At 50.0% G+C, this 25341-nt stretch overlaps 5 protein-coding genes across 8 annotated transcripts; 4 read left to right on the forward strand and 1 right to left on the reverse strand.

Moving 5' to 3' along the window:
* The first annotated feature begins 62 nt into the window (after positions 1 to 62).
* LOC120656334 (pentatricopeptide repeat-containing protein At3g04130, mitochondrial-like) lies at positions 63 to 1933 on the forward strand. Its single transcript, XM_039934393.1, has one exon. It carries the CDS (start codon positions 248 to 250, stop codon positions 1754 to 1756), a length of 1509 nt encoding a protein of 502 aa, XP_039790327.1. The 5' UTR covers positions 63 to 247; the 3' UTR covers positions 1757 to 1933.
* A 3560-nt stretch (positions 1934 to 5493) lies between these two features.
* LOC120656336 lies at positions 5494 to 8887 on the forward strand. Of its 3 annotated transcripts, none has more exons than XM_039934397.1 (3): positions 5494 to 5685; positions 5934 to 6758; positions 7284 to 8887. In XM_039934397.1, exons 2-3 carry the CDS (start codon positions 6030 to 6032, stop codon positions 8694 to 8696), a joined length of 2142 nt encoding a protein of 713 aa, XP_039790331.1. In that variant the 5' UTR covers positions 5494 to 5685; positions 5934 to 6029; the 3' UTR covers positions 8697 to 8887. The 3 variants fall into 3 exon arrangements, with proteins under 3 accessions (XP_039790331.1, XP_039790332.1, XP_039790333.1); XM_039934398.1 differs by having other exon boundaries at positions 5498 to 5713; XM_039934399.1 differs by having other exon boundaries at positions 5498 to 5685; positions 5914 to 6758.
* A 125-nt stretch (positions 8888 to 9012) lies between these two features.
* LOC120656335 (transcription factor GTE8-like) lies at positions 9013 to 14533 on the reverse strand. 2 transcript variants are annotated; one of them, XM_039934396.1, is made up of 10 exons: positions 14156 to 14533; positions 12585 to 13860; positions 12356 to 12493; positions 11753 to 11820; positions 10858 to 10927; positions 10569 to 10628; positions 10363 to 10475; positions 10226 to 10268; positions 10008 to 10129; positions 9013 to 9933 (listed from the first exon to the last, which is right to left on the reverse strand). In XM_039934396.1, the coding sequence occupies exons 2-10, from the start codon at positions 13831 to 13833 to the stop codon at positions 9679 to 9681; spliced, it is 2118 nt and encodes a 705-aa protein (XP_039790330.1). In that variant the 5' UTR covers positions 13834 to 13860; positions 14156 to 14533; the 3' UTR covers positions 9013 to 9678. The 2 variants fall into 2 exon arrangements, with proteins under 2 accessions (XP_039790330.1, XP_039790329.1); XM_039934395.1 differs by lacking the exon at positions 14156 to 14533 and having other exon boundaries at positions 9052 to 9933; positions 12585 to 13881.
* Positions 14534 to 17543: 3010 nt separating this feature from the next.
* Positions 17544 to 19155, forward strand: LOC120654137 (uncharacterized protein At3g61260-like). The gene is made up of 3 exons (XM_039931697.1): positions 17544 to 18413; positions 18699 to 18780; positions 18880 to 19155. The coding sequence occupies exons 1-3, from the start codon at positions 17632 to 17634 to the stop codon at positions 19096 to 19098; spliced, it is 1083 nt and encodes a 360-aa protein (XP_039787631.1). The 5' UTR covers positions 17544 to 17631; the 3' UTR covers positions 19099 to 19155.
* Positions 19156 to 19524: 369 nt separating this feature from the next.
* On the forward strand, positions 19525 to 20626 carry LOC120656337. The gene is made up of 2 exons (XM_039934400.1): positions 19525 to 20035; positions 20129 to 20626. Exons 1-2 carry the CDS (start codon positions 19820 to 19822, stop codon positions 20453 to 20455), a joined length of 543 nt encoding a protein of 180 aa, XP_039790334.1. The 5' UTR covers positions 19525 to 19819; the 3' UTR covers positions 20456 to 20626.
* Positions 20627 to 25341: the final 4715 nt, after the last annotated feature.

A 25341-nucleotide genomic window follows, 5' to 3' on the forward strand; every position in this document is an offset into this window, starting at 1 on the left:
GGGACCATGTACAGGGCGAGGAGACCATGTGGGCCGGCCTCCTCGATTGGCTTCTATTCTATCCGGCCGGCATCCTCTATGGGCCTTGAACGCGCATGGTCACTGACTTTCACCTCGCTCTTGCTCCCCCTCAGCCGCCGCCGCCGCCGCCGCCGTCACCACCGCCGCAGCCGCCCATCACTGTCGCGGTACCAGATCCTGATGACTCGCTAGAACCAGCCGCCGCCGCGGGCATCGTCGTCTCCCGATGGCTCTGCGCGGTCTCCGGCGCCTGCGCGGGTGGCGCGATGCCGGGAGGACCCTGCCACCGCTCCCCCTCCGCAGATGGTCGTCATCCACACGCCCGAACGAGGATTCCGGTGCCACCGCCCTCACGGCGGAGGAGGAGGCTGCGTTCGAGCGGATCACGAGGTCGCTCTTCAGTGCGCGCAAGGGGAGCGTCGAGGACCTCGTCCGGTTCCTCGGGGCGGAGTGCTCCGGGATCCGGCTCACGAGCGGCGTCGCGGACGGCCTGCTGCGCAGGTTCGGGGACGACTGGAAGTCCGCGCTGGGTTTCTTCCAGTGGGCGCAGTCTCGGGGCGACGGCTACGCGCACACGCCCTACGCCTGCAACCGGATGGTCGACCTGCTCGGGAAGATGAGACAGATCGACCGGATGTGGGATCTGCTGTCTGAATTGCACTGCAGGGGGCTGGTCACGGTGGACACTGTCGCCAAGAGCGTCAGGAGGCTTGCAGCTGCGAGGAGGTGGAAGGATGCCATTGTGCTGTTTGATCAGTTGGAGGACATGGGGCTGGAGAGGAACACGGAAACGATGAACGTCCTGCTTGATGCGCTCTGCAAGGAGAGGAAAGTCGAATTGGCGCGCGAGGTGTTTGTCGTGCTCAGCCCGCATATCGCACCAGATGCATACACTTTCAACATCTTTGTCCATGGGTGGTGCAGCGTGCGCAGGATCGATGAGGCTATGTGGACGATCGAGGAGATGAAAAATAAGGGGTTCCCACCTATGGTCATCACATACACTGCTGTTCTTGAGGCTTACTGTAAGCAGCGCAAGTTCAGAAGGGTCTATGAACTCCTTGATTCGATGGGTTCGGAGGGCTGCCGTCCCAATGTGATCACTTACACTATGATCATGACCTCATTGGCGAAATGTGAAAGGTTTGAAGAAGCTTTGAGTGTTTCCGATAGAATGAGATCATCTGGATGTGAGCCTGATACTCTGTTCTACAACTCCCTCATCAACCTTCTCGGTAAAGCGGGCCATTTGTTCGAAGCTACTCAAGTGTTTCGTGTGGAGATGCCGAGGAATGGTGTGCCACGTAACCTGGCCACATATAACATCATGGTATCAATTCTCTGCCAGTATGGGCGAGATGATGATGCTATTGATGTGTTGAAAGAAATGGAGGCACAATCTTGTAAGCCTGATCTTCAGACATACCAGCCGCTTCTTAGGCTATTTTTAAGTAGAAGAGGGCGAGGAGATGCTGTTGACCACCTGTTGAGTGAGCTTGTGAAAAAGAGTGGTCTAGGTTTAGATCTTGATACATACACCCTTCTGATCCATGGTCTTTGTAGGGTCGGTGAAACTGACTGGGCTTATCGACTGTATGATGAGATGGTAAGTAGTGAAATAGTACCTAGGCGTAAAACGTGTGAGTTACTTTTGAGTGAAACACACAGACAAAACATGGAGGCGTATGTGGAAAGAATCCGGAATGATATAATTTCCTTTGGCCTTTGTCCATAAATTTGATGGCGCTTCCATCTTTCATGTCATTGATTTGTTAATTGCTAACAACCAGTTGATACTATGGCACAATCTGTAACTTAGCATAGACTAGAAGTCAGCGAGCGTCTTCAGACAACATAACATTGGGCATCATCTACTGTTTTACTGCAAGAACAAGTGCAAAATTATCTTTCACTTTTATCATGGTTTAAATTTTATCAGCTGATCAGCATACTACAGTAAGATTGGAATCCTTATTTGGTTACAGATGATAATCCTTGTACATAAACATGCAGCACATGTTATGCAAACATTTGGTGTTGGCTATTTTATGGATAGTAGTGAGGTTGGGATTCTGTGGCACCTAGTTGTATTGTCATATTATGCACGAAATGTTGTACATGCCTGTATATTATCTCAAATTGTGCAGGAGCAAAAACATTTCCTGCATTGTACATGTTGATTCACTTCATGTTCTGTTGTGTTCGAGAATAAGCTCTGAGTCAAATAGAAGCTCACTGAACCCAGTAGTTTTTACAGTTAAAAACGTACTGGCGTACTGCAGTTTATTCATATACTGCTATGAAAATTATAAGTGACATCAATATCCATGTCTGCTGCATATACCATTCTTTCTGTGGAAAGTGTTAAGCGACATTTGAGTACAATTTATCTTTCATTTAATATTGTTTACCACATTTGTGCAGTATTTTTCACCTGTACTTCTCTCCTCAGGCCAATGAAGGCTCCATGGTATAAACTTTCGCCAGAGCACTTATGTTGTGTGTAAATTTGCATGTAGATAAACAATCATGTTACAGAGTTGGAGTAGGTCAGATGCCTGCTTTTGATTAACAATCAGTGTAGTGTGGGTAGACCTTCAGCATGCACCATGTAATTCTCTTGTGATCTACGAAGAGTGAGATTTCTCACTGTGTAAAAACTACTCTCTGTGATGGCAAACATGGCGATGTTGCACTCCTGTCACCTGCCAGATAGGTGATCTGTTTGTTTTCTGTTGCATTGTGTGTGTGCCGGTGGCAGTAACCATGTAATAGTGGAGTCTAGTATTCCAGGAGAAGCTCCTCCTCTTTGGTCCCTCACTGTCCTATGTTCTGTTTGGTAAACGGGGCTTCAAAGCTTGCAAAGCTTGCAATGCAATGGCCACTGCTTTTAATCAGAAGTGGAATGCCAGCGGACATGAGCTCGCAAAGCTGCCTGGACTCCACGGAAGGGCAGTTCAGGCAATCTGACGGCCATCTGCCGGCTTCTTTGCAACGGAAGCGGTGAATCTGACCGTATGAACTTGATCCCGGCGGCCAGTGATTCCTCTGCCGCGAACGAAATGGTGCGAGAGTTCCGGTCACAGGGCCTCTCGCCAGTCCCTAGCAGTGTCGAGGTTGCAGTTGCAGTTGCAGTCGACGCACACATTGGGAGGGGCTGTCGCTATCGCTAGCTGCTGCGATGAGGCTGTCTCCGTCCCGGGTTTATCCAATCCACGGTGCCCCTTCCCTCTCAATAACGCGACGTGGGGGCCGGCCTACGCCCACGGCGACGCCGACGCGATCCCAGCGGGGGCGGCGCGGGGGCCTGGCCCTCACGTGGTGGCGGGCTGGCGGAGACAGCGACCGCGGGGGCCCGGCCGGCCGGGCCGGACCGGTTGGTGAGAGCGAGCGATGGCGTGAGATCGTCGGGCACCTTTTGGAAAAGCAACGTGCCGAGGGGGGGGGGGAGCTGGGGGCACGAGGGCACCCGCCGCCGCCGAGCGCGCGAGACCTGCGCGCACGGAGACGGAGGCCGTCCGCGATCGGGAGCGAAGGGCACGCGCTGCCTGCCTGTCTGCCGCCCGTCGTCGTGGCCACCCGATCGATCCCGATCCGTATCGATCCGTCCATTAAGCGCGGGAGATCAACGGGGAGCGGGTGCCTTCCGGGCGGTTCGCGGCAGGAACACGTGGTCGTGGCCCGCGCCGATCGGCATCGGCCAGCCAGGGCCAGGAGAAAGCTGCTGAGAGCCCTGAGAGGGAGCCACACAGCTCTCTGACACCGTGATGCTTCTTGAGCTCCTCCGTGCAATTATCCAGACAGAGCAAAGGCGCCCCCTGTCCGCTTCGCAGCTTCTTCCCATGCTAATCCAAACAACCACCGGAATTCGCACCGCTTCAAATTACAAAGGCCACGTGAGAGTACTGGAGATCATTTGCAGATCGTACCTCCTCGCCGTGAAAACCATCCGTAGATGGCAGTATGATGTACGTACACCTTGTCTCGCTGGCCTAGCCTGTACGTACGTGCCAGGAGATCCAGTACGTCACCTTCGCATCAAATTCACCATTTTTTTCTTTTTTTAAAAAAAAAAGAGTTGCAGAATACTACATGGGCCAGATGAATGGACGGTGCGGAGGCCAATTGGGTAGCAGGCAGATGCGTGCGTGTGGAGACGGATCATGGATCCATGGATGGGGGAAGGAGAGCAAATAGAGAGTCTGGTTCGCGAGAGCACATGACACGCTTTTACTCGCTCTCGCTCGGACATCAACGTCGTAGCTCGCGCTGTTCACGAATGAATGGCCATGGACTCGATCAATCAATCACGAATCATCATTCATTCATCCAAGCAGCTTCAAGAGGGTTTGCTTCGGATTCAAGCGCTTGCGCCGACAAGATATTATAAATATATAAATACTTATAAGTTGGTTGTTATCCATTGTAAAAATATCTCTTATGTAAATAGATTCTATTACTGTGCATCGTCAGTGAATTCGCGTGTCCCGCACGGGGAGAAGATGAGGAAAATGAACCCCTAGATTCACATCCTAGAATCTTTCGGGAAAAAAGATTCGCATCCTAGATCCGTCACTGGTTGTATCGGTTGCAAAAACATGTTTTCGATTTCGATGGGCTAAATAGCCATCAAGTTTTCTGAAAGTTAATGGCCGTCAAGTGCAAAATGGCATTTGAGTGACGCCAACACCCCAGAATTCGGAGTTACAGACACACATTAGAATTCAGAGAACACCTTTCAGGGTTCAGACCATCTGCAGCCAGCCATCCATGGAAGCACAGCAAGAGGCATCCTCGTGCACGCGGGGACGAGCATGCCCACCCAGCACAGCAGCACAGGACATCATTGCCGACTCCAAAGTCCAAACCTTAGTATTAAATAAAGTTAGTTTGCAAAACTAACTCCACAACTCATGCGCTACTTTACGAGACGAATCTAATGAGATATTTGACCGCACGATTAGAGAATAGTTACTGTAGTACTACTGTATCTAATCATCAATTAATTACCGTTATTAGATTCGTCGCGAAAAGTTACACTCATTCCTAAAAAAATTTTGCAAATAAATTTTGTTTAGTACTTCGTGCATTAAAATTCTCTCGTTGCGCTACTTGTGCTACTTGCAACTAAACAGGGCCCTTCCTGTGCTTCTTCCTTTACCAGCCCTGCCCCTGCGCCCTTTCTCTCTCCTCTCCCTCGCTCCTATCCTACTGGGCCAGATGATTCTGTTGCAAAGGCTGCACTGCCTAACCGCCATCAATGGCCGTGTTTCTCACCTTTCCTTCCCCGTGCCGTGCCATCAGAAAAAGATTCCCCGGCGTCTCTCCTCTGATACAGAAACCTCCAGCTCAATTATTATCTGTCTCGCTTTCTTTTCCAAAGAGGACCCACTGGAGTCTGAAAGAGTCTGGCCGGCTGTATCACTGACTTTCACTGTACTGTGTATGGACCCTCCCTCAGTCCCTCAGCCTCCCTCTCTATCATCCATAACGACATGGCACCTTTGCACCACGCTGCCTACTAGTACCTCTTGATCCACTTTGGTGGTGGCCTAATCCAGTGGCCTGAGCTTCGCATTTGCAGTTGCAGGCACTGGTGCCCTGCGTCGTCTAGTTCTTGTTCCTCGGCAGTTGAGCTGCACACGCCAACTTCTTGTGCACAAGGATATGCCTTGTCTTCAGCTTTCTCTGAGTGCGCCTGTTTTCTAATCTTTTAATCTCCATTTGCCTGAGTTCAATCCTACTGCTTACAAATGCTTGCATCTCACTATTTTAATCCAGCAGAAGAGCAATAAACAAGTCAGTCTTTTTGTCGTTTGATTTAGTCTCCTCACATGGTTTTCCTTGCTGGTGCACACATTCTCTTCTCCTCCTCCGTCCACCTTACTGCAGTTCTTGGCATTGCATTGCAGCTCATGCCATGTGAGTAGCTGACCAGAGCTCACTCAGTCACTCGAAGCTGCACGCCGGCAGCGGCAAACCAACGCTAGATCTCTCGAGATTCGGCGATGGAGCAGTCCTCCTGCTACTTCCCTCTGCGGTGGGAGAGCACCGGCGACCAGTGGTGGTACGCGTCGCCGATCGACTGGGCGGCGGCCGACGGCCACTACGACATCGTGCGCCAGCTGCTGCACCTCGACCCCAACCTGCTCATCAAGCTCACCTCCCTCCGCCGGATCCGCCGCCTCGAGGCTCTGTGGGACGACGACGCCCGCTTCGCCGACGCGGCCAGGCACCGCGCGTCCATCGCGCGGAGCCTGCTGCTGGAGTGCGAGTGCAGGAACCACCGCCCCGCCGGCGGCGGCGAGAACACGCTGCTCCGGGCCGGGTACGGCGGGTGGGTATTGTACACGGCGGCGTCGGCCGGGGACGTGGCGTTCGTGCAGGAGCTGCTGAACAGGGACCCGCTGCTCGTCTTCGGCGAGGGCGAGTACGGCGTCACGGACATGTTCTACGCGGCGGCGAGGGGAGGGAGCGCCGACGTGTTCAGGCTGCTGCTCGACCACGCCATGTCGCCGAGGTGCTCGACGAATTGCCGGGACGGCGAAAGCAGCGCAGGGCGCGGCTCCGTGTTCCGGCTGGAGATGATGAGCCGGGCCGTCCATGCCGCGGCGAGAGGCGGGAGCGTGGAGATGCTGAGGGAGCTGCTCGAGGAGGGGCGCTCGGGCGTGACCGTGTACCTCGACGTCCGTGGATCCACCGTGCTGCATGCCGCTGCTGGGAGAGGTCAGCTGCAGGTGAGTCATCTGCTTCGTTGCCATTGCTTGCAGACATCTTCTCCAGATGCTTTAGTTCTTGCTTCGAACATGGAATCTTGTGTGGATCAGTTGTCAGTTTGTGCAATGCAATATTCCATGGAAGCAAGTTCTAGGGTGTTTTACATGCTTAGGATTTTGATACGCTTGTGGTTCTTCCTCTTGAATGCTCGGTTGAATGTGGATTTAGTGAAGATGAATTTCATTGAAAATATAGTTTGAGTTACTTCATAACGGACTTTGCTGCGCCTAATATGTTTCTAAGATAATCAAAAGGATACTTTTCACACGGGAACGCTGAGTCATCTAAGGTCAATGTGTTACTTCAGTAACCCTTCAACAAGCTTTGTAGTTTAATGTGACAGTGATATCACATCCAGATGGCAAATGTTCCTTGTGTGATTTTAGCCAGTGGTTAACTATTAAGCTAGGGAGTCGCTATATACTTGATGGCAAAGTACAAGTTTTCTCTTTCTGCACCTCATCTTGTAAACATACCTTATGCAGGTTGTCAAGTACCTTCTGGCCTCTTTCAACATAATCAATTCAACTGATAATCACGGGAACACAGCATTACATGTAGCAGCCTATCGAGGGCACCAACCTGTTGTTGAAGCATTGGTTGCTGCATCTCCATCAACCTTGTCAGCTGTCAACCATGCTGGTGATACGTTTCTCCATTCAGCAGTTGCGGGATTCAGGACCCCAGGATTCAGACGGCTTGACCACCAAATGGAGCTGATGAGATACCTCATAAGCGATAGAACCACAGATATCCAGAAGATCATCAACTTGAAAAACGACGCGGGCCTTACCGCCCTACACATGGCTGTGGTTGGCTGCGCACACCCAGACCTCGTCGAGCTCTTGATGACCGCCCCATCGATTGACCTCAACGCCGAAGATGCTAATGGCATGACTGCACTGGCACTGCTGAAGCAGCAGCTGCGTTCAGCGACATCCGACCGCCTCATCAAGCAGATAGTCTCTGCCGGAGGAGTCTTAAATTCCAGCATTCTGAGAACCCGGTCTGCCATTGCATCCCAGATTAAGATGCAAGGGGGGATTGCAAGCAGTCCCGGTACCACCTTCAAGGTATCAGATGTAGAGATCTTCTTGTTCTCGGGCATCGGGGCTGCAGAGTCTCAAAGGCCAAGCTCGTGCTCCAGCACCGGCAAGGATGACCCTGCGCACGCAGATGCAAATGGCGCCGAAAACCATGGATCTTCGGAGAAGAGGCTGAGCTCCGCGAGTCGTGCCAAGGACCGTCTCAAGATGATGCTGAGATGGCCTCGGCACAAGGAGAAGATGTCCAAGGCGCTTAAGAAATCAGAGGACAGCAGCCCGCTGGAGTCCATCAAGAAGCTGGGCGAGCACGGCGTCGAGACCCCCGCTCCCCTGAGGCAGAAGTTCACCAAGACAACGGCGCTCAACGGCAAGCGGACTCTGGCGGTGAAGAGCTCCACCCCAGGCTCTTCGGCCACCAAGAAGAAGCTCAACACGAAGCTGATCCACGGCATCATGGAGGCGATGCCGCAGCTAGCGCCGCCGCCCGCGCAGTCCCGGTCCCCGAGCGACACCCTCCCGAGGTCCTCCATGTCGTCCACCCCGATGCCGCTGGCAAAGCTGAAGGACATCTGCCTGGACGACGAGGAGATTGCCATGGTGACGCCGCCCATCGGCAGGCTGAGGGACATCGTCCTGGACAGCGACGACACTACGGATGACCCGTCGTGCTCCAACTCCTCCATGGACGACGGCTGTGGCGGCACTGCGGAAAGCACGGCCCGGAAGCACGGGTGCGGCAACGGGAGGCTGATCAACATCTGCTTCGGCGCGCAGGGCCTCACTGTGGAGGACACGGTGAGCGGGCAGCCCACGAGCAAGATGTTCAAGCAGCAATGCCTCAGGGTGTCATGAATGGTTGGTTCTTCCTTGAGCTCCATGGTTGACTGATGCGTGTACCATAGCGTGCGTGTGAATCGTGTAATCGGATTGACATCTCTACAGTGTAAGGCGTGTTTGATTCTGTTTGTGCTGCCTTACATTACTACTGGTGGTGTAAAGTTGTGACGAAGTAATGCATTCATAACTGGTTTCTAGTTCAGAGACGTCCTTGATCAAAATTTGTCTAGTTTTGCAAAGCTGTGAAGAACTCCAGGACGTAAAATATCAAACAGGGATGCGATTCCCACGACGAACAGATCTCACTGACCACGATGAATTGCGAAAAATGTAGTTATAGAATTATAGAAAATATAAAAAGAGCTGGACGTGCATCTGCAAAAACAACTTTTTCCTGTAAATGCTAAGCAAAGAGCAGTTCCTTTCGCCCATGCCCAAACAAACTAGGGCTTCCTTCACTACATCAAAATTCAGATTTACAGCAGGAAGCAACTACAAAATCTAAAACAAGAAAAATAAGGGGGGGAAACAGAAGATGAGAACTGCTATAAGCCGCAGAGTAAACCCGCTTGAAATAGAGGAGTTGCTTGAAATAGAGGAGTTGCGGCAAACAATGAGCCAGCTCGGCATCATTCATTCATTTGAGTATCATGTCGCCATCTTTCTTGGTGGCATAAAAAAAATACCAGTGTCTGCACATAAATATGTTCATTTGGAGCTGTCCGCAGTGATCTCAACCTCCAGTAAGCCTTCCTGAAGCACATGATCTCTCATTTTTACAATTGTTCAAGGTGATTTCTTCCAGGTCGGCATCAGCAGCAACAAAATTGATGGCTTTCCCTGCACCAGTTTGGAAGCAATTGAGCATCCACCACGTGCAGCTGTCCAGCCATCACCAGGCAAACATTGGCTGCGAGAGGCGATTGCTTTGTTGAATCAATAGGTTGGCACCAGCCTCTAGCCCATGTGACAGGGCATGGCAGCCAAGACAGAACCATCAATTGATCTCTCCTTCCTCTGCTTCTTTAACGCCGGGAACACTGCTCGGCTCTTCATCATCTTCCTCATCATCTACTTTCATGAAAAGTCCAAGTTGTTCTAACAACGGATTGACAGATCCTGGTTGATAACCCTGGGAGCGCTCTGGACTAGTCTCATCAACAGAGCTCACAATATGTTCTGCTGTGGATGCTCCGAGCATTTCCAAATCCTTGAGATGGAGGCTATCGTTGATCTCTACAGTTCTCTCCATCTGCATGTAGGATTTACTTACCAACAGAACAGAATGAGAAATCACTATTGCTTGGAGATGAGGTTTACACTTACCTCCTGTAGGGCCTGACGAGCCTTCTCCCTCTCAAAATCACGTTTACGCTTAGCTTCAGCTTCAGCTTCAGCTCTTTGAGCCTCCATAGCTGCATTGCCTTCAGCCAATAGCCGTGCTTTCTCTGCATCCACAAATAAAAAGAGGACATATTTTTTAGAGAACGAGAAACTAGATAGTGAGCAGCAGCAGCAGAAAGTCAGGTTGGTATGCTTTTTACCTTCCTTCTGGAGCTTTTCCAGTTCCTCCTGCTTATCTCCACCCTGAGCTCAACATATCAATACAGGTCAGGAATGAGTCATACTATGACATCATAGAATCAGTGAAGGAAGATGCTTAATGAGCACGGTCCTATACCTGGCTCAGAATGCCACGAGCTTTGACAATCACATCAGCGTAACGGCTCCTCAAAAGGGCAGCTCGCAAAAGCCTGTCCGGTGAGACTTGTGTATTGGGTTTTGAGTTTTCCCCTAAACGTTTCATTGGGAAAGGATCAGATGATCCGATCATCTTAGTGCACGGAGACAGCTGGTCTCATGTACCAGCCTACAATTCATGCTTACCCTCTGGTGCAGGCTTTGATTCACTATCATCTTCACGAAGTCCCACATTATCCGCAGGACCTGTGGTTTAAGGATGTCCAGTTAGCCCACAAATTGAAACAATTGTAACATACTCCCTCCATCCCAAATTATTAGTCGTTTTGGCTTTTCTAGATACATCAATTTTGCTATGCATCTAGACATGATATATATCTAGATGCATAGCAAAAACTATGCTTCTAGAAAAGCCGACTGATAATTTGGGATGGAGGAAGTAGTTTGCAACAGGCTCAGGGGAAGGAAGCCATACAGTTGGCATCAGCTGGACTAATAACATCACTCTTTTCTTGCTCCACCAGCTGGTCAGCTTTCTTAGTACCCTAAAATTAAGGGGGGTGGTAATTTTAGTACATATAAGTCAATTAAAATGGATGGAAATCCACATCTTGCACAAGAAAACCACATCATCAGAATATATCAAAGGTAACCAGAATGCCAAAGAACCCAAACATCAACAGATTGCCAATACAATTTTGCAGAATAGGCCATTATCTGGCAAGGTGTTAATGCATAAGTTCAGCTATACATCATAAGAACAAAGGTATTTGTTTGACACACAGATATTGCTGTCAGCAAATGGAGCAGCAAGAAACAGGAGACTGTCAATCAAAAGCGCTGGTGATCATGGAGGGACGGAGTCAACATCAGATAGGAAGCGCTGGTAATGAATGACATGCTTTTAGGATGGAAGCTATAGGATGGAAGACTTGTTTGCACACTAGTCGATACTCCCTTCAGTCACAAATAAGTGATGTCTTGGACATTGATATGATCTCCAAAACAAGGTCCTTTTAACACTTTGTTACAAACTACTTATAGACATTGCAAAAAATACACTTAAATGAAACCACATTTCCAGACGTTTGTTTTCTAATATAAATGTTTGGATAAGCTAGATTGTTAAAAAAATAATTAAATAGCTTCTCCAAACTCAACACATAACCATTTTCAAATATACAAACTCAACAAACAAAATGTAACCAAAATTTAAATTGTTTACTTAAGACAACCCCAAAACATCACTCATTTATGAATGCATGGAGTAATATTTTAGACTATACAAAGCACTCAATCAAGCCATTCACTAGTAAGATTTAAATGTCCAAATCTTTTGTCAAGCACCCAATAGTAAATCACCCAAGTACCTTCGCAATCTTTGCTGGGCTGCCCACTTTTTCTGATTCACTTTCAGAATCACTGCCTGAGTCTGAATCTGCATTACCAACACTATTGTAAATATCTCTACTTTTTGTTATATCAAAACAGGAAAATTTCAGACAGATTATATGTTGATGATTGTTCTGGATAATGCACAAACAATTAAGTTTGCAGGAGCTTACTACTCACTAAGAGTTTAGTCAGCTAAAAATTACTGGGATAAGGGAAATGCAGCATGGCATCATGCACCAATTCATTCAAATGAAAGCAGACAAATTCAAAATTCTTCAAATCCTGGTAAACAATTACCAAAAGGGCAATCATGATATCCACGACATTTATCAAGTGACATTTTCACCCTCTACTTTTAGTTACTTGCCAAATTTGCAACTTGCTGCCAAGAGTTTAACTAACATGGAAATATGATGTCGACACAATATTCATTTCGAAAACAGAAGTATGTGGAGAGATAATAACAATGTTTTCAAAGAATTTACAACATAGAGTTGGGAACAAAAGCAGCATTTTCTTTACACAGAAATGTCTATAATAATAAAAACAAATGCAAATAAACACCGTGAGACACAGACCGCTAGAAGATGATCCAGAGTCGCTGCTGGAACTACTTGGACTACCGCACTTGCTACTCCTGATTTGTGCATGTTTGTCTAACATGATAGGGGAGGCATTGCCACAAATATCCACATCCTCCTCGATAGGCTCACTACCTGCATGCGAACCAAAAAACAAAATTTGACTACAGCACAAAAGGCATATAATCTAAATCCACAGGGAAATTCAGGCTTGAAGGAAATAAACCTTTGCAAGGATTTGTAGATGAGTGGCTAAGGCCAGACACATTCACAGTTTCATTCTCGGAAGGCTCAGATTTCGCCACCTGCTGACTCTGCTCTCGCTCCTGCAAATACTTGTCAACTTGTTTCTTAAGCTTGAATAGCAGGTCATCACTGACTGCTTGAATATCAATCTCTATCTCTCCATCACCAGCCATATCGGCATTACTGTCTATGCACTGTTGCAGCAGTTCAAGGATGTGAGAAGGTAAGTCATCAGCTATAGAAGCCAAGCAGTTCCCAAAGGCTTCTTTCTCAGCAGCTGTCATCTTAGGTTTTACGGGCTCTGTTTGACGTACACCCTCCACTGACACATCACTGCGGTCCACAGGAGGGGTCTTCCTCCTCTTCGAGTCAGCCCTGTCAACCTCAACATGTTTCTCAGCGGACATAGAAGCCAACTTCTTCTCAATTGGCCTCCACCTATTCTCAAACATCTTGTTCAGCTGGATGGCCATGTCATGTACAGCATGGCCACGAGGATTGTAAGTCATCGCATTGTTAAAAGTCAGCCTAACATCAGCAGCAAAATCTGATGGACTTGTGTATGAGCCAGATTCAAGCTTCTTCTGGACAGTACCAAGATCCATTGGGGTCTTGATGATGTCAAAATAATCAGGAATTTGCAGCTTCACAACATCAACTGGAACATTGAATATATGACTATATTTCTGAGTCATGAGCTTCTTCAAAATAGCTTCACACTGCTTAAACACTGCAGCTTCAGATAACTCTGCAGAAGGTTCAGGCCGGGGTTTAGTAGGCAAGAACCGTCCCTTTGCGCCGCGGGCAACATTGCTCCCACGGTGCACCTTCTTGGTTCGAGGGGCTGCTGAGGATGACAACGCAGGTGCCCGACTCACAGGAACAGGGGCTGCAAACTCTGGCTTCTTGAGGAGATCTCGCACAGAATCAAGCTCCGCCCGGAATCTCTTCCGAAGATACCGCCGCTCAGATGATGACATCTTGGACGGCACAAAGATCTCCCGCTTCACGTCAAAGCCATCGCTGTTCAGGCTGATGCACTTGCGCTTCGGCGCTGAAGAGTCCTCGGAATCAACACGAACAGGGCTGCCAGCTACACATTCCGACTCCGCAACTGTCTCTGCATACCCCCGAGGCGCAGCTGGCGCCCCGCCCCGGAAGGTCATTTCCTCGTAGGCCCGTTTTATGGGCCTCTGCTGCCCAAACTCCATTAGGACCGTCGGTGTCATGTGCCCAGGCGCCAGCGGGACACAGATCTGTTCACCATTTACAACCATCTTCAGTGACACCAGACACCAAATTCAAATTCAAACTTCAAAAGCAACAATACAAAGCGTGCACAAACCAAAATTAACAATATCCTCTCCAAAACCCTAATCTCGTACCTAATCCCAGCCCGAACCCACCCACCGCACACGAATCCAACACCACAACCTTCAAATCCTCAAATTCGCGCCCGAATCAGACACCTCCCCGCACCAATCGAAGAGAACCCCAAAAAGAAATCCAAAGCTACCGCGAATTCGGAACGAGCAGGATGCAAGCCCTGACCTGGTAACGCTGGATCTGAAGAAGCAGGAACCCCGATGCCGGGATCCGGCGCGAGGGTACGACGTCCGCTCGAGGGCGCGCCGGCGAGCTGGATCTGCGCGGGAGAAGGACGGATCTGGGAGCGCGCGGTGGCCGCCCGGCCGCGCCTCGCCTTATCCTCTTTTTTATTTCCGCCTCCTCGCCGCTCGAGTCGAGTCGTCTCCGTGCTGCTTGCTTATCCTTTTTTTCTTTTTTTTTTCTTTTTCCTTTTCCTTCTCGAAGCGACCGGGCCGAGCGAGCGAACCCGAAGTGGAGAGACCCGCTACTATGCTCCGCGCACGCGAGGCGAAGAGACCCGAACTCGAAGCGAAGCGATGCGGTGCGAGCAATGCGACTGTGACGGGCGGGTGGCGAGCGCGCTCGGGGTGCGTATTTATAGGCCGGGGCGGGGCGCTGAGGCGGTGCGAGTCGGATCCGGGCCGTCGGCTCGCGGGGATCGGACGGACCAGGCGCCAGATCGGGGGGTGGGCCCGCGGGGAACGGGTGGGGCACGACGTGACGTGGAGGCCGGGGGCGCTTTGACTTTCTTCGAGATGGTTTCCCGGCGGACGCGGGGTTGTTGCCTGATAGTCCAATGACCGGTGGGGCTGGGAGGTCGTCGGGGGCCGCGTGACATTGAGGGTGGGTGTGAGGAGAGGAGTAGGCGTTGGGGATCGGCCGTCTTTTGTCGAGCACGCGGGATCTGGGTACGGTTTGGGCGCGGGGTGACTTGGTGGAGAAGGATACGTTACACGTGGAAGCAGCTGCGTGGCTGGGTCCTCTGATGAGGTGTCGGGTGAGAGAGAGCACGTAACGCCGTAACGGGTTGGGTTTCGGATCCGGGTAAGGTACAAATCTCATTTTTTGGAGGGAGGGCCGAGTACACATCTGGAAGCACATAGACGCACCGGTTGGGTGGGCTGGGCCTCACGGCTTTAGGTCCACATTTGTTATTAGGCTTTAGGTTCCGAATTGTGCTTTATTGGGCCGTATTTGTGCAGATGGGCTGCACGTCGCCTACTCAAACTTTCAAAGTTTGTGGGCTTAATCTGGTTGCTTCGAGGACTGTTTTTTTTTAATGGAAAGTGACTTCCAATTTCGATTCAACGCCTATTGGTCCAAGGCTTGGGCCTGACTTTTGTATGGTTACTTGACAACTGTCAACTGACATTAGATTTTTCTCTTAGATACTGCCCCTCCGTTCTAAATTGCAAATCATTCAACTTACTTTAAGAGTTAAAATATTTCAAGTTTGACCAAATTTATACATTAAATTTCTAATATTTATAATACTAAATAAGTATCATTAGATTTTTCATTAAATATACTTTCATAATTCTATTTGGTGCTATAAATATTTGTAATTTTTTATATAATTTTGGTTAAATATAAAAATAGTTTGACTCACCAAGAAAATTATTTTTGTAATACTCTCCAATAAAATTGGAATAACTTACAATTTGAAACGGTGAAAGTATAATGAAATCTTTCATATCCTCATGAACTGGAATTGATGGAACAAAAAATTTGGCACCATCTCAATTGTAAGGGCGTGTTTGGTTCTAAAACACAACCAGACACGCCATATGTGGCGGACCTTTTGGGCGCCGCAAGTCTGTGGCGAGATTCTTTCCTCTGCCACACTCATTTCATTGTAGCGCGCCAGAGCTTATTAATCAACCAAGCATGCCTCAGACCTCGGTGGCAGCCACAGTTGTGGCGTGGCGAGTGATGGCTTCGAACCAAACACGCCTTAAGTTTTTTCGGAACAACTCAGGTTTCCATCTGGCATTAACCGGATTGATCTACTCATTAACTCTTGCGCAACAGCGTAGGTATATGACATACCTTCAATTCCTTGCGCATCAACGGAACACTTCTGTTTAAGAAATATTTGACTATCACATTCGTGCACGTAGACAAGGGCGAAGCCAGCAACGCTTTAAAAACAGTAATGAACACAACTTTGTTTAGGTTCATCAAAATTTCATTGAGTCAATTGACCTTTATGGCAAGGCTCAGGGTGTGTTTAGTTGGGCTTCAGGGGCTGTGGATTCCAGCCACAGTCAAAACCAACCAAACAAGGTGTTGTAGCTCTAGTGCTTTCAAGAAAAGCGGCTTCCGCCCGGTTCATTTTTCACAGCAACCAAGAAGGTGCTTTCACTGGCTGTGAGATCGCCAACTTCATAAAATTTACCCTCCTGCCATCGATTATGGAGCTTACCGCTCCGTTCTTCCTTTCCCCCCTTCTCCATCGCGAGTCCCTCCTCTGTGTTCACCGTGAGGTCCTCCTCCGCCTGCACCGTAGAGCTTCTCCTCTGTCGTCAGCTTCTCGATCCGCCGCGACGAGATCCTCCACCTCGAGATTCGCCGCCACGGCCCCGCCGGCACGAGCTTGGATTAACACAAATGAATAGTCTTTGACAAGTCAGGCATGCGTAAGGACATGTGAAAACTCCCTTTTTCTGCTCTTCAAAGTTGTTTTTTTATCATGCGAGAAATTGACCTTGTATGGCCAATGGTCAGTGGATCAGCTCTAGCGAATTTCAGAAAGCACATCTGGTTCTCATTTGCACCCCCCACCACTGTCTAAGAATAGAATATCAAGAGTGAGTGTGAGAATTGCGACACATGCCGCAACACGGCAGCCCATCTTCTCTATCTACTAAAATGAAAAAGGCAAGCTGACGGACCGTCGAGCAAGTAAGCAACCGAACAAATCCAGCCGGCCGGCCGGGGCCCGGCGGATCCGCCGCGACCTACCACTCCCCGCGCACCCGGCACATGGACATCGCCTTGGATCCTAGCACGCCGGGGGGAACAAAACCACGTGCTCGCTCCATACGCGCACGCGGTGCCATCTCGAGAGCCACATTGAGCGATCGAGCGGCCGGGAGTCCATTCGGCTGCGAACAACAAAAACGCCGCCCCGGATCTCGAAGCGGCTCGTGCGCGCCACCGAGCGGCGCGCAGCGAAACAGGGGTCCCCGATCCGGCGGTGGCATGTTTTCCGAGACGCCAACTTTTTCCGTGCCCGCGTGGTAGCTGAGCCGATGGCGATGGCGACGGCGTGCGTGCGTGCGTGGTCGTCCGGGTTTGGGGGCGGGGCCGCTTTGACCCTCGAGGCGCCGCCATGTGCTGTGCTGGACTGCTGGGGTGGGGTGACGCCGTGACGGCCGTGCCGTGCCGGGGGCAGTCGGAGCACGCACGGTGTGCCGTTGCGCGCCGCGCGTTGCACTTGCACAGATCCACAGCACAGCGCCAGGCCAATCATGAGCCCGCCGAGCTCTGGTCCGGGCCTTTTCTGGTGGTGGTGGATCAGGATGGCTCCCCTTCGGCCCTTCCCGCCGCAGCTGCAGAGCAGACGCGCGGTCACTGCGCCCGTCGCCATCGCTCCATTCAGTGCCCTCTCGGGTCATCCAGCTATCCCGTGTCGTACGTGTTGGCGGCCTCTTCTTATGTCCCCGCCCGGTCACCGCGTCTCCGAGCGGATCTCAGCTTGCTGCCATCTCTTGCTGTCCCGTCCAGTTCAGGCTTCAGGCCGCTTCCTGCGTCTGTTCTCGGAGATGAGGAGATCGTCTCCGGGGATGATGAGCCTGAGCTACGACGCGGGCGGCGGGAGGGGGCTGCTGGCCTGCTACGTCAGGGCGAAGCCGAGGCCGTCCAAGTGGGACGACGCGCAGCGGTGGCTCTCCTCCTCCCGGGCGCCCGACGACGACCGGCGCCGGAGCTCCTGCGCGGACGACCGGCTGCTGCTGCCGTCGGCGTCGCAGAAGGGGAGACACTCGTGGAGCGCCGCGGACGCCGCCGTGCCCGCCGCGGCGGCGCCCGGCGGCGCGCGGGAAGACGGGGAAGCGGGTGCGGAGGCGGAGGCTGAGACGCAGACGAAGAGGGTGGACTCCGTGCTGGCGTACGGGCAGCAGCCGCCGAGGTGCCTCTCGCTGCGGGACATCGGCACGGAGATGACGCCGGCCGGGAGCAAGGAGCCGTCCAGGGCCAACACGCCCCGCGCCACCCTGGCGGCCGAGCCGGCGCCGACCTCCACGGCGGGGCGCGCGAGCGGAACCCACGCGTCGCGGCGCCGGCCGGCCGGCGGATCGCCACCGGGCCACGCCTGCAAGGGCGGCGCCGGCTCCGAGGGGCGCGGGGAAGCCGCGGCGGCGGCCGGCGCGTGGCCGGCGGCGGCGGTGTCGCCCGCCACGGCGTGGGACGCAGCCGAGCGCGCCAAGCACATGGCCAGGTGAGCGCCCATGTCACCTTGTCCTGTCCGCTACCACCAATGCGGTGCTCGGCTTTTTTCTCTTTCTCGTCCGCACGCTGCCGAGCCATGTGAAGCAGCAAACAAAGCGCCACTGCCACAGCAACAGTCGCTGAGCAGTGCCGTGCCGGTGCGTGCCCCGGCCGGGGCGGCGTCGCCCTGTGCCCCTGACACGCCAGCGAGTCACCACGCCGACACGCCAGGAAGACCTTTCCGCAGCTTGCCCTGCACTGCGCGTGCTGACGAGGCCGCTCTTTTTTTCCGCAGGTACCGGCGCGAGGAGATGAAGATACAGGCCTGGGAGAACCGGCGGAGGCAGAAGGCCGAGCTGGAGATGAAGATGACCGAGGTATGATCGTGTTCCAATCTCAAGATCCCTGGACGTTGTCATCTTCGGACCGGACAAGGAGAAATTGAGAAATGAGAATGGCTTGGTTTTGCTGGGCAGGCCAAGGCGGAGAGGATGAAGCTGCGGGCGCGGGAGAAGACGGCGACCAAGCTGGCCTCGGCGCAGGCGGCGGCGAGGGAGAAGCGCGCGGCGGCGGAGGCCAACCTGAGCCGCCGCGCGGCGCGGGTCGGGGACAAGGCCGACGTGCTGCGGCGGACCGGGCACCTGCCGTCCTCCTCCTCCGGGTTCTCGCTCAAGCTGCCGCTGATGTGCAGCTGAACGCCGCGAGCCCGTGCTCGTGCACGTGCCGAGCGCGCCGGGGGGGGGGGGGGGGGGGGGGGGGGCGGGCGGGAGTTGGGAGGTCTCGCTCGTGCGTGTTCCCGGGCGTTGCGGTGATACTTCATACGTGGGCGAGCGCTGGTGCGCGCACGTTTTTGGCCCTGTGTTCTTTTACATTTACATGTAAACGCAAAATTTTTTTGCGTGGGAATCTTGTCAATTTGAAGTACTAAATGAAGTTTATTTACAAAACTTTTTGCACAAATAGATTGTAAATCGCGAGACGAATCTAATGATGCTAATTAATCCATGATTAATCAATAATTAGCGGATGATTACTGTAACATCACTGTTGAAAATCATGGATTAAGTAGGCTCATTAGATTCGTCTCGCGATTTACAGCCCATTCATGTAAAAAGTTTTGTAAAGGGTAAAGTCCATTATTCAACCCTATATTTGTCATGGTTGTCTAATTCACAACCTAATACTACAATACCAGACAACCGACATCTCTCAACTGTGAAAACCGTCTAAAAAACAACCCCGCACCCACCTGACCCCGGTTTCTGACCACGTGGCGGCTGTTTTTCGACACGTCAGCGCTCCAGCGTGGCGCATCTTGCCTCGTCAGCAACCAGCCATTACGAATAGAGAGAGGTTGCCGGGCCCAAATATTCCCCTTTCTTTCCCCTAACCCTAACATTCAAATCGGCTCCATCGATGGCGGCTTCAAGCTCGTCGGCCTCCAGCAAATCAAGGGGCGGCTCGTGGTCTGGCATCGGAGGGGAGGACTTTTCTTCCCCAATCCGCTACCGCGAGCGCCCTCTTGACTACGAACCTCCGATGTGGTGCAAGTGCGGGAGGAAGGCGGCAAGATGGATTTCGTGGAGTGATGATAATCCAGGAAGAAGGTACTTCAAGTGCTTCTCTGCACGGGTGAGCTAACAGTTTCTATTTTGTGGATTTGGCTTCAATTGCTTCTTTAAATTGGATTTGGCTTGATGGTGCTTCTATCTTTTCTGTGTTCAGTTTGGCGGATGTGATTTCTATGCTTGGCATGACCAAGCCAGCTATGCGTCTGCATTTATCAAGCAATTGATTGTAGATTTGCGTGATGGAGTAAGGGATTTGAAGAAGGAGAATAGGGAGTTGACAGCAATGGTTGGGGATGGCGCCGCCCGACTGGATGAGCACAGAGCAGAGGCAATGCGGCTGAAGAACCTCCTTGCAGAGAAGGATGCAGCCAATGATGAAATGAAGACAAGGGTGACCGAATTAGTTCATGAGCGATTTGTTCTGCGCCTTGTAATCCTAGGATGTGTCATGGCTTTGCTTGTTCTTCTGTTTAGTAAGTGAATCCGTTATGTGTGTAATGGTTAGGCAATATGTAGTAGTTAGTTAAGTGATGCATGTTCAGCTGATGACATTGAGCTGTTGTTGTTGTTGATCTGACCTTGAAGTTGTGTCCGGTTTAAATATGGAGGGTACATCCTGATGTTCTGATTATGGCCAATCTAGACTGATCAATTTGAGCATGGCAGTGACTGAGAAAGATGAACACACAAACATAACTTACGGCCAACATAGGTTCAGAATACAGACATAACATTACAACCAGGAATTGTTCGACACACAACTAACCCGGCCAACTTAAGTTCATCATACAGACATACTATTACGGCCATGAATTGTTCGACACACAAACATAACTTACGACCAAACATAAGTTCCACAGACAGACTTAACTTAGCCCACCATAAGTTCAACACATGACAAACAATCCAGACATACATGCCATAGAGACTCAGTTCAACACATTTATTACTGCTTTTTTGATGTAGAAGCCCCTCCCGGAGGCAGCATCAAGTACTGCTGGAACCTTGCTGGTGTTGCTGTCTTCCTCTTTGGCGGTTCTTGGGCAGTTACCTTGGCAGATGCTGAACCTGAAGTGATATGGACAGTTACACTTGAGCTAGCCTGTGACATTGGCACCATTGCTTTCATGTCTATAGTAGCAGAACCTCCCCTTGAAGTTGACACTTTAGCCTTTGCAGATGACTTGATTAATTTTGCCTTCTTATTTGGGTGGCCTGCCAAATGAAATGTGAAATGTTTAGTGCTTGTTACAAATATATGTAAATATAAAATTGGGTAAAATGACACAGGATACAACCAATTACCTGGCTGCTCGATGTGCTAATACTCATATCTGAACTTCTCTTCCTACTGCTTGCCACCACATGTGCACTAGTTGAACTCTGTTGTGTACTAGATATGACAACCATGGCATTTGGAGGGGCTGCAGCTGTAGAACTAGATGGAGGCTCAGCAGATGCAGGAGGGGCACTGTTAGTGGAACCTTTCTTTTTTTTGCATGATGTCCTGTTATGGCCAATACCTTTACAAATCCTGCATCTGATAATGGTTCCTACTCTTGATAGCTTGGTATGTTTGGGTTTTTCAGTTGGTTCTCTTTTCCTTTCTTTTTTTGGTCTACCTGGCATCCTAACATACTCAGGTGCTAATGGTTTGGGTCTATCTGACACAGGCCAGTTATGCATGCCCTCAACTGGCTGAAGAAAGTTGCTATATGTTTTTTTCACTTCATCCACTGTGTAGCAATTTGCTATGTATTCATCAAGTGAGTTGGTCTTGAAGAAAATACAACTAATTGCATGAGGACATGGCAGACCTGATAGTTGCCAATATCTACACGAGCATGTCTTGTCCATTAGGTTGACAGTCCACCTGTGGTCAAAATGTGTAACCTCAAACTTGTCATCCCCATTTGCAATTGCATGGCAGAATCCAGATTGAGTTATGTAGGTGTTTAGCTTCTTCAAAATGTTAGGACATACTTTAGTGTTCCACCTGTCAACCTTGGAGCTCATCTCTTGGATTCTAACCATGACCTTTCTTCTGATCATCTCTAGCATGGTTATTATAGGGTAGAATCTTGCCTCAACTATCCATTTGTTAAATGACTCACATAGGTTATTGTCGACAGAGTCACAATCTGAACCAATTTTGAACCATGCCCTACTCCAATGCTCAGGATTGCTGTTAAGGACTGCTTGCGCACCCTCCCTAGTAAACTGGGCAAGTCTTGCCCTTGCCAAATTAAACAGCATGTTGCATGGTGCTTTAGCACACCTCCACCATCTCTTCTGCCACTCTTTCTTCTTGTACTTCTTTCTCCAATTGGCATAAACATGCCTAGCACAGTTTCTATGCTCAGCATCTGGAGCCCAGTTGTGGACAGCATTGAGTATCCCCTTTTGTTGATCAGATATGAAGACCCATCCTTCTCCACCATGAACATCAAGATCTCTAAATAAAACATCACAGAACCAATCCCATGAATCATTGTTCTCTTTCTCCACTACTGCCCATGCAATTGGGTACATCTGATTGTTCCCATCTCTCCCTACTGCACATAGCAGCTCACCATTTGTTGCACCTTTAAAGAAGCAACCATCAAGGCCTACAACCTTCCTACAGCCTGCTTTGAAACCTTTCTTGCATGCATCTAAGCATATGTACATTCTTTGGAAAATTGGCTTCTCTTCTTCTGTGTCAAGCTTCACAATGACAGTACTACCTGGGTTACTCCTCAACAGCTCAAGCTCATAATCAAATAACCTTTGATACTGACCCTTTGTGGCATCAAACATCTTCTGCATCACAATTGATTTTGCCCTCTTTAGCTTTGAAAGGCTCACATCAGCAAACATTTCCTCCTGAACAGTGTCCTTCATACTTTCAAGCTTCCAAGTAGGGTTTGCTCTAATCATCTTTTCATATTTCTCAGCAATTCTTCTTGATGTAACTAAAGAGTTGTCCCTTCTAGGTGGACAAGTGTGAGAATTATTTAGTGTTGTTATCTGCCAGCTTGAAGTATTGGATTTTCTTGAAAGCAGGCATACCCAACCACATGTTGGCCATTGGCATTTTGCCCTTACCCTGTCCCCCTCATCTTTGATAAACTTGATCACCTTCTTTTCAGCAAGGCCATACTTGATTATTGCCTTTTTAAATTGTGCTTTCCCTGTGAACTTCATTCCCAAACTGAACTTGGGTATTGCATCCTTCTTGTTAAATCTAGGAAACTTGTTCTCCCTCCTTTGCAGGTCATCTCCATTTTTTATGTCATCAAAAGAGTCAACTTCATCATCACTAGAATTGGAATATGGGGTCAAACTGCCTTCATCATATGTAACTTGCAGGTCACCGGTCTGTGTCTTATGCCCCTCTACAAATACATCATCCAACTGTGCAGATTGACCAGACTTCAACTTTTTCTTGAACTGCTTGAACCTCTTCAAAATCTCCTTGGCTTCATCATCATCTTCTGATGTGCTGCTGTCCCCAGGTACATACTCACTGTCAGAGGATGTATCTTCATCTTTCTTTTTTGTCCCTTCTTCCACAGCTGCTTTCCCCTTTCTAGGGCTATAAAACTCTTTAACCAACTGAATCTCTTTCAGTACTTTCTCCTTAGGTTGAATGATTCTGACCATTTTTGCTCCTGATCCAAGATCTAGGTCCTCTTCATCTAGTTCTTCATCATCCTCAGTCTCTGCTTCTAACCCATCAAATTCCATCTCATGTTCATAGTCACTTTCCTCACCAGTAGATATATCTTGTGTGCTTGGATGCTCTACATACACATCTGCTACACAACCATCATCTGTGGTATTGCTCATGTCCATGCAAGCCTTATCATCAACCAGTGCTCTAAGTCCATTATTAAGTTCCTTCCCTGGATAAAGCCAGTGCAGCAAGCTTCCAACTTCTACATCACTACAATGGTCCTTTAAGTGACCAACCACCTCTGGTAATGACACTTTGTCACGGTTAATGTGTGATATTGCCTCTCTTCCACCACAGAAATTAAGCCTCTTTCCATCGTGAACAAACTCGCCACCGAAATGAAACCTAACGACCAAATATCCCAACAAATCCATGTTCTGATCCCTAAACAAAAGAGAATTTGCTATAAACAATTAACTCACAGCAATCCATCCAACTAAAAAACTGAAAAATCGTACTTAGTGCACAATAAACAATGACTGTAGCCTTAGATTGAAGGGTTAAGCACAAAAGACCAGTGGATCTGACAAACCCTCTAAACTATTACATCACACATAAACAACTATTTCAAGCTCCAGAAACAATGAACTCACCTTTCCTCGGCACGGTCACAGATTGGTTCTTTCTTGCTTCGTAGAGGAAGCACTGCATCCACCCAGAGCGGATCAACGATAGAGGACTTTCACCCCTCCATACCCCTCTCCCCTGCACGAGCACCAATGGAGCCGCCGGATTTGTAGTCGCCGCCGCCGCCGCCTCGTTGGACCTATGGTTTCGCCGGCTACGATTCGTAATGGGGAAAGAAAGGGGAATATTCGGGCCTGGCGACCTCTCTGTATTTGTAATGGCTGGTTGCTGACGAGGCAAGATGTCCCACGCTGGAGCGCTGACGTGTCGAAAAACAGCCGCCACGTGGTCAGAAACCGGGGTCTGGTGGGTGCGGGGTTGTTTTTTAGACGGTTTTCACAGTTGAGAGACGTTGGTTGTCTGGTATTGTAGTATGAGGTTGTGAATTAGACAACCAAGACAAATATAGGGTTGAATAATGGACTTTACCCTTTTGTAAAAAGACTTCATTTAGTACTTCAAATTAGTAAGATTCCTTTACAAAATTTTGTGTTTACGATTTTTTTGTGTTTACGGGTGGGAACTAAAGATAGCCTTTGTCTTCTGTTCTGATGGAGACCGCACGTGCGGCGTGGCAGTCAAAGGGCGTGGTGTTCAGTTCCCAGAGTCTCGGTCCCTCGTCCTTGTCGAGTGGATTCTGTGGTGGCGACTTGCGACGTACTCGTGTCGTGTCGTGTTCTCGACCGTGCCGTTTTGTGAGGCAGCGCTCATGAGTCATGCACAGCACAGAAAGCTCTGGACGGCTTATTTTTGTATCTGCAAAGTCAATAAAGAAAAATACAGTTTCAATCTTCGACCGTGGGGTTTTGCTTGCCCCAAATTCACATGAGGAAAAATAGAAGATGATTCCATTCCGTACCTCCACCTTCGACCCCCTCCTTTCCTCCGCCTCCGTCGCCTCACCCCCACTCCCCACCGGTGCGCCGCCGCCGCCTACACGCTCTCTCCGACCTCCTACGCCTAAAATGGAGAGCTCCAAACAAATTCTAATGGAAATAAATCATAGTGTACTAGGAGCCACA

The sequence above is a fragment of the Panicum virgatum genome, chromosome 1N, assembly GCF_016808335.1.
Source record: "Panicum virgatum strain AP13 chromosome 1N, P.virgatum_v5, whole genome shotgun sequence".
NCBI lineage: Eukaryota > Viridiplantae > Streptophyta > Magnoliopsida > Poales > Poaceae > Panicum > Panicum virgatum.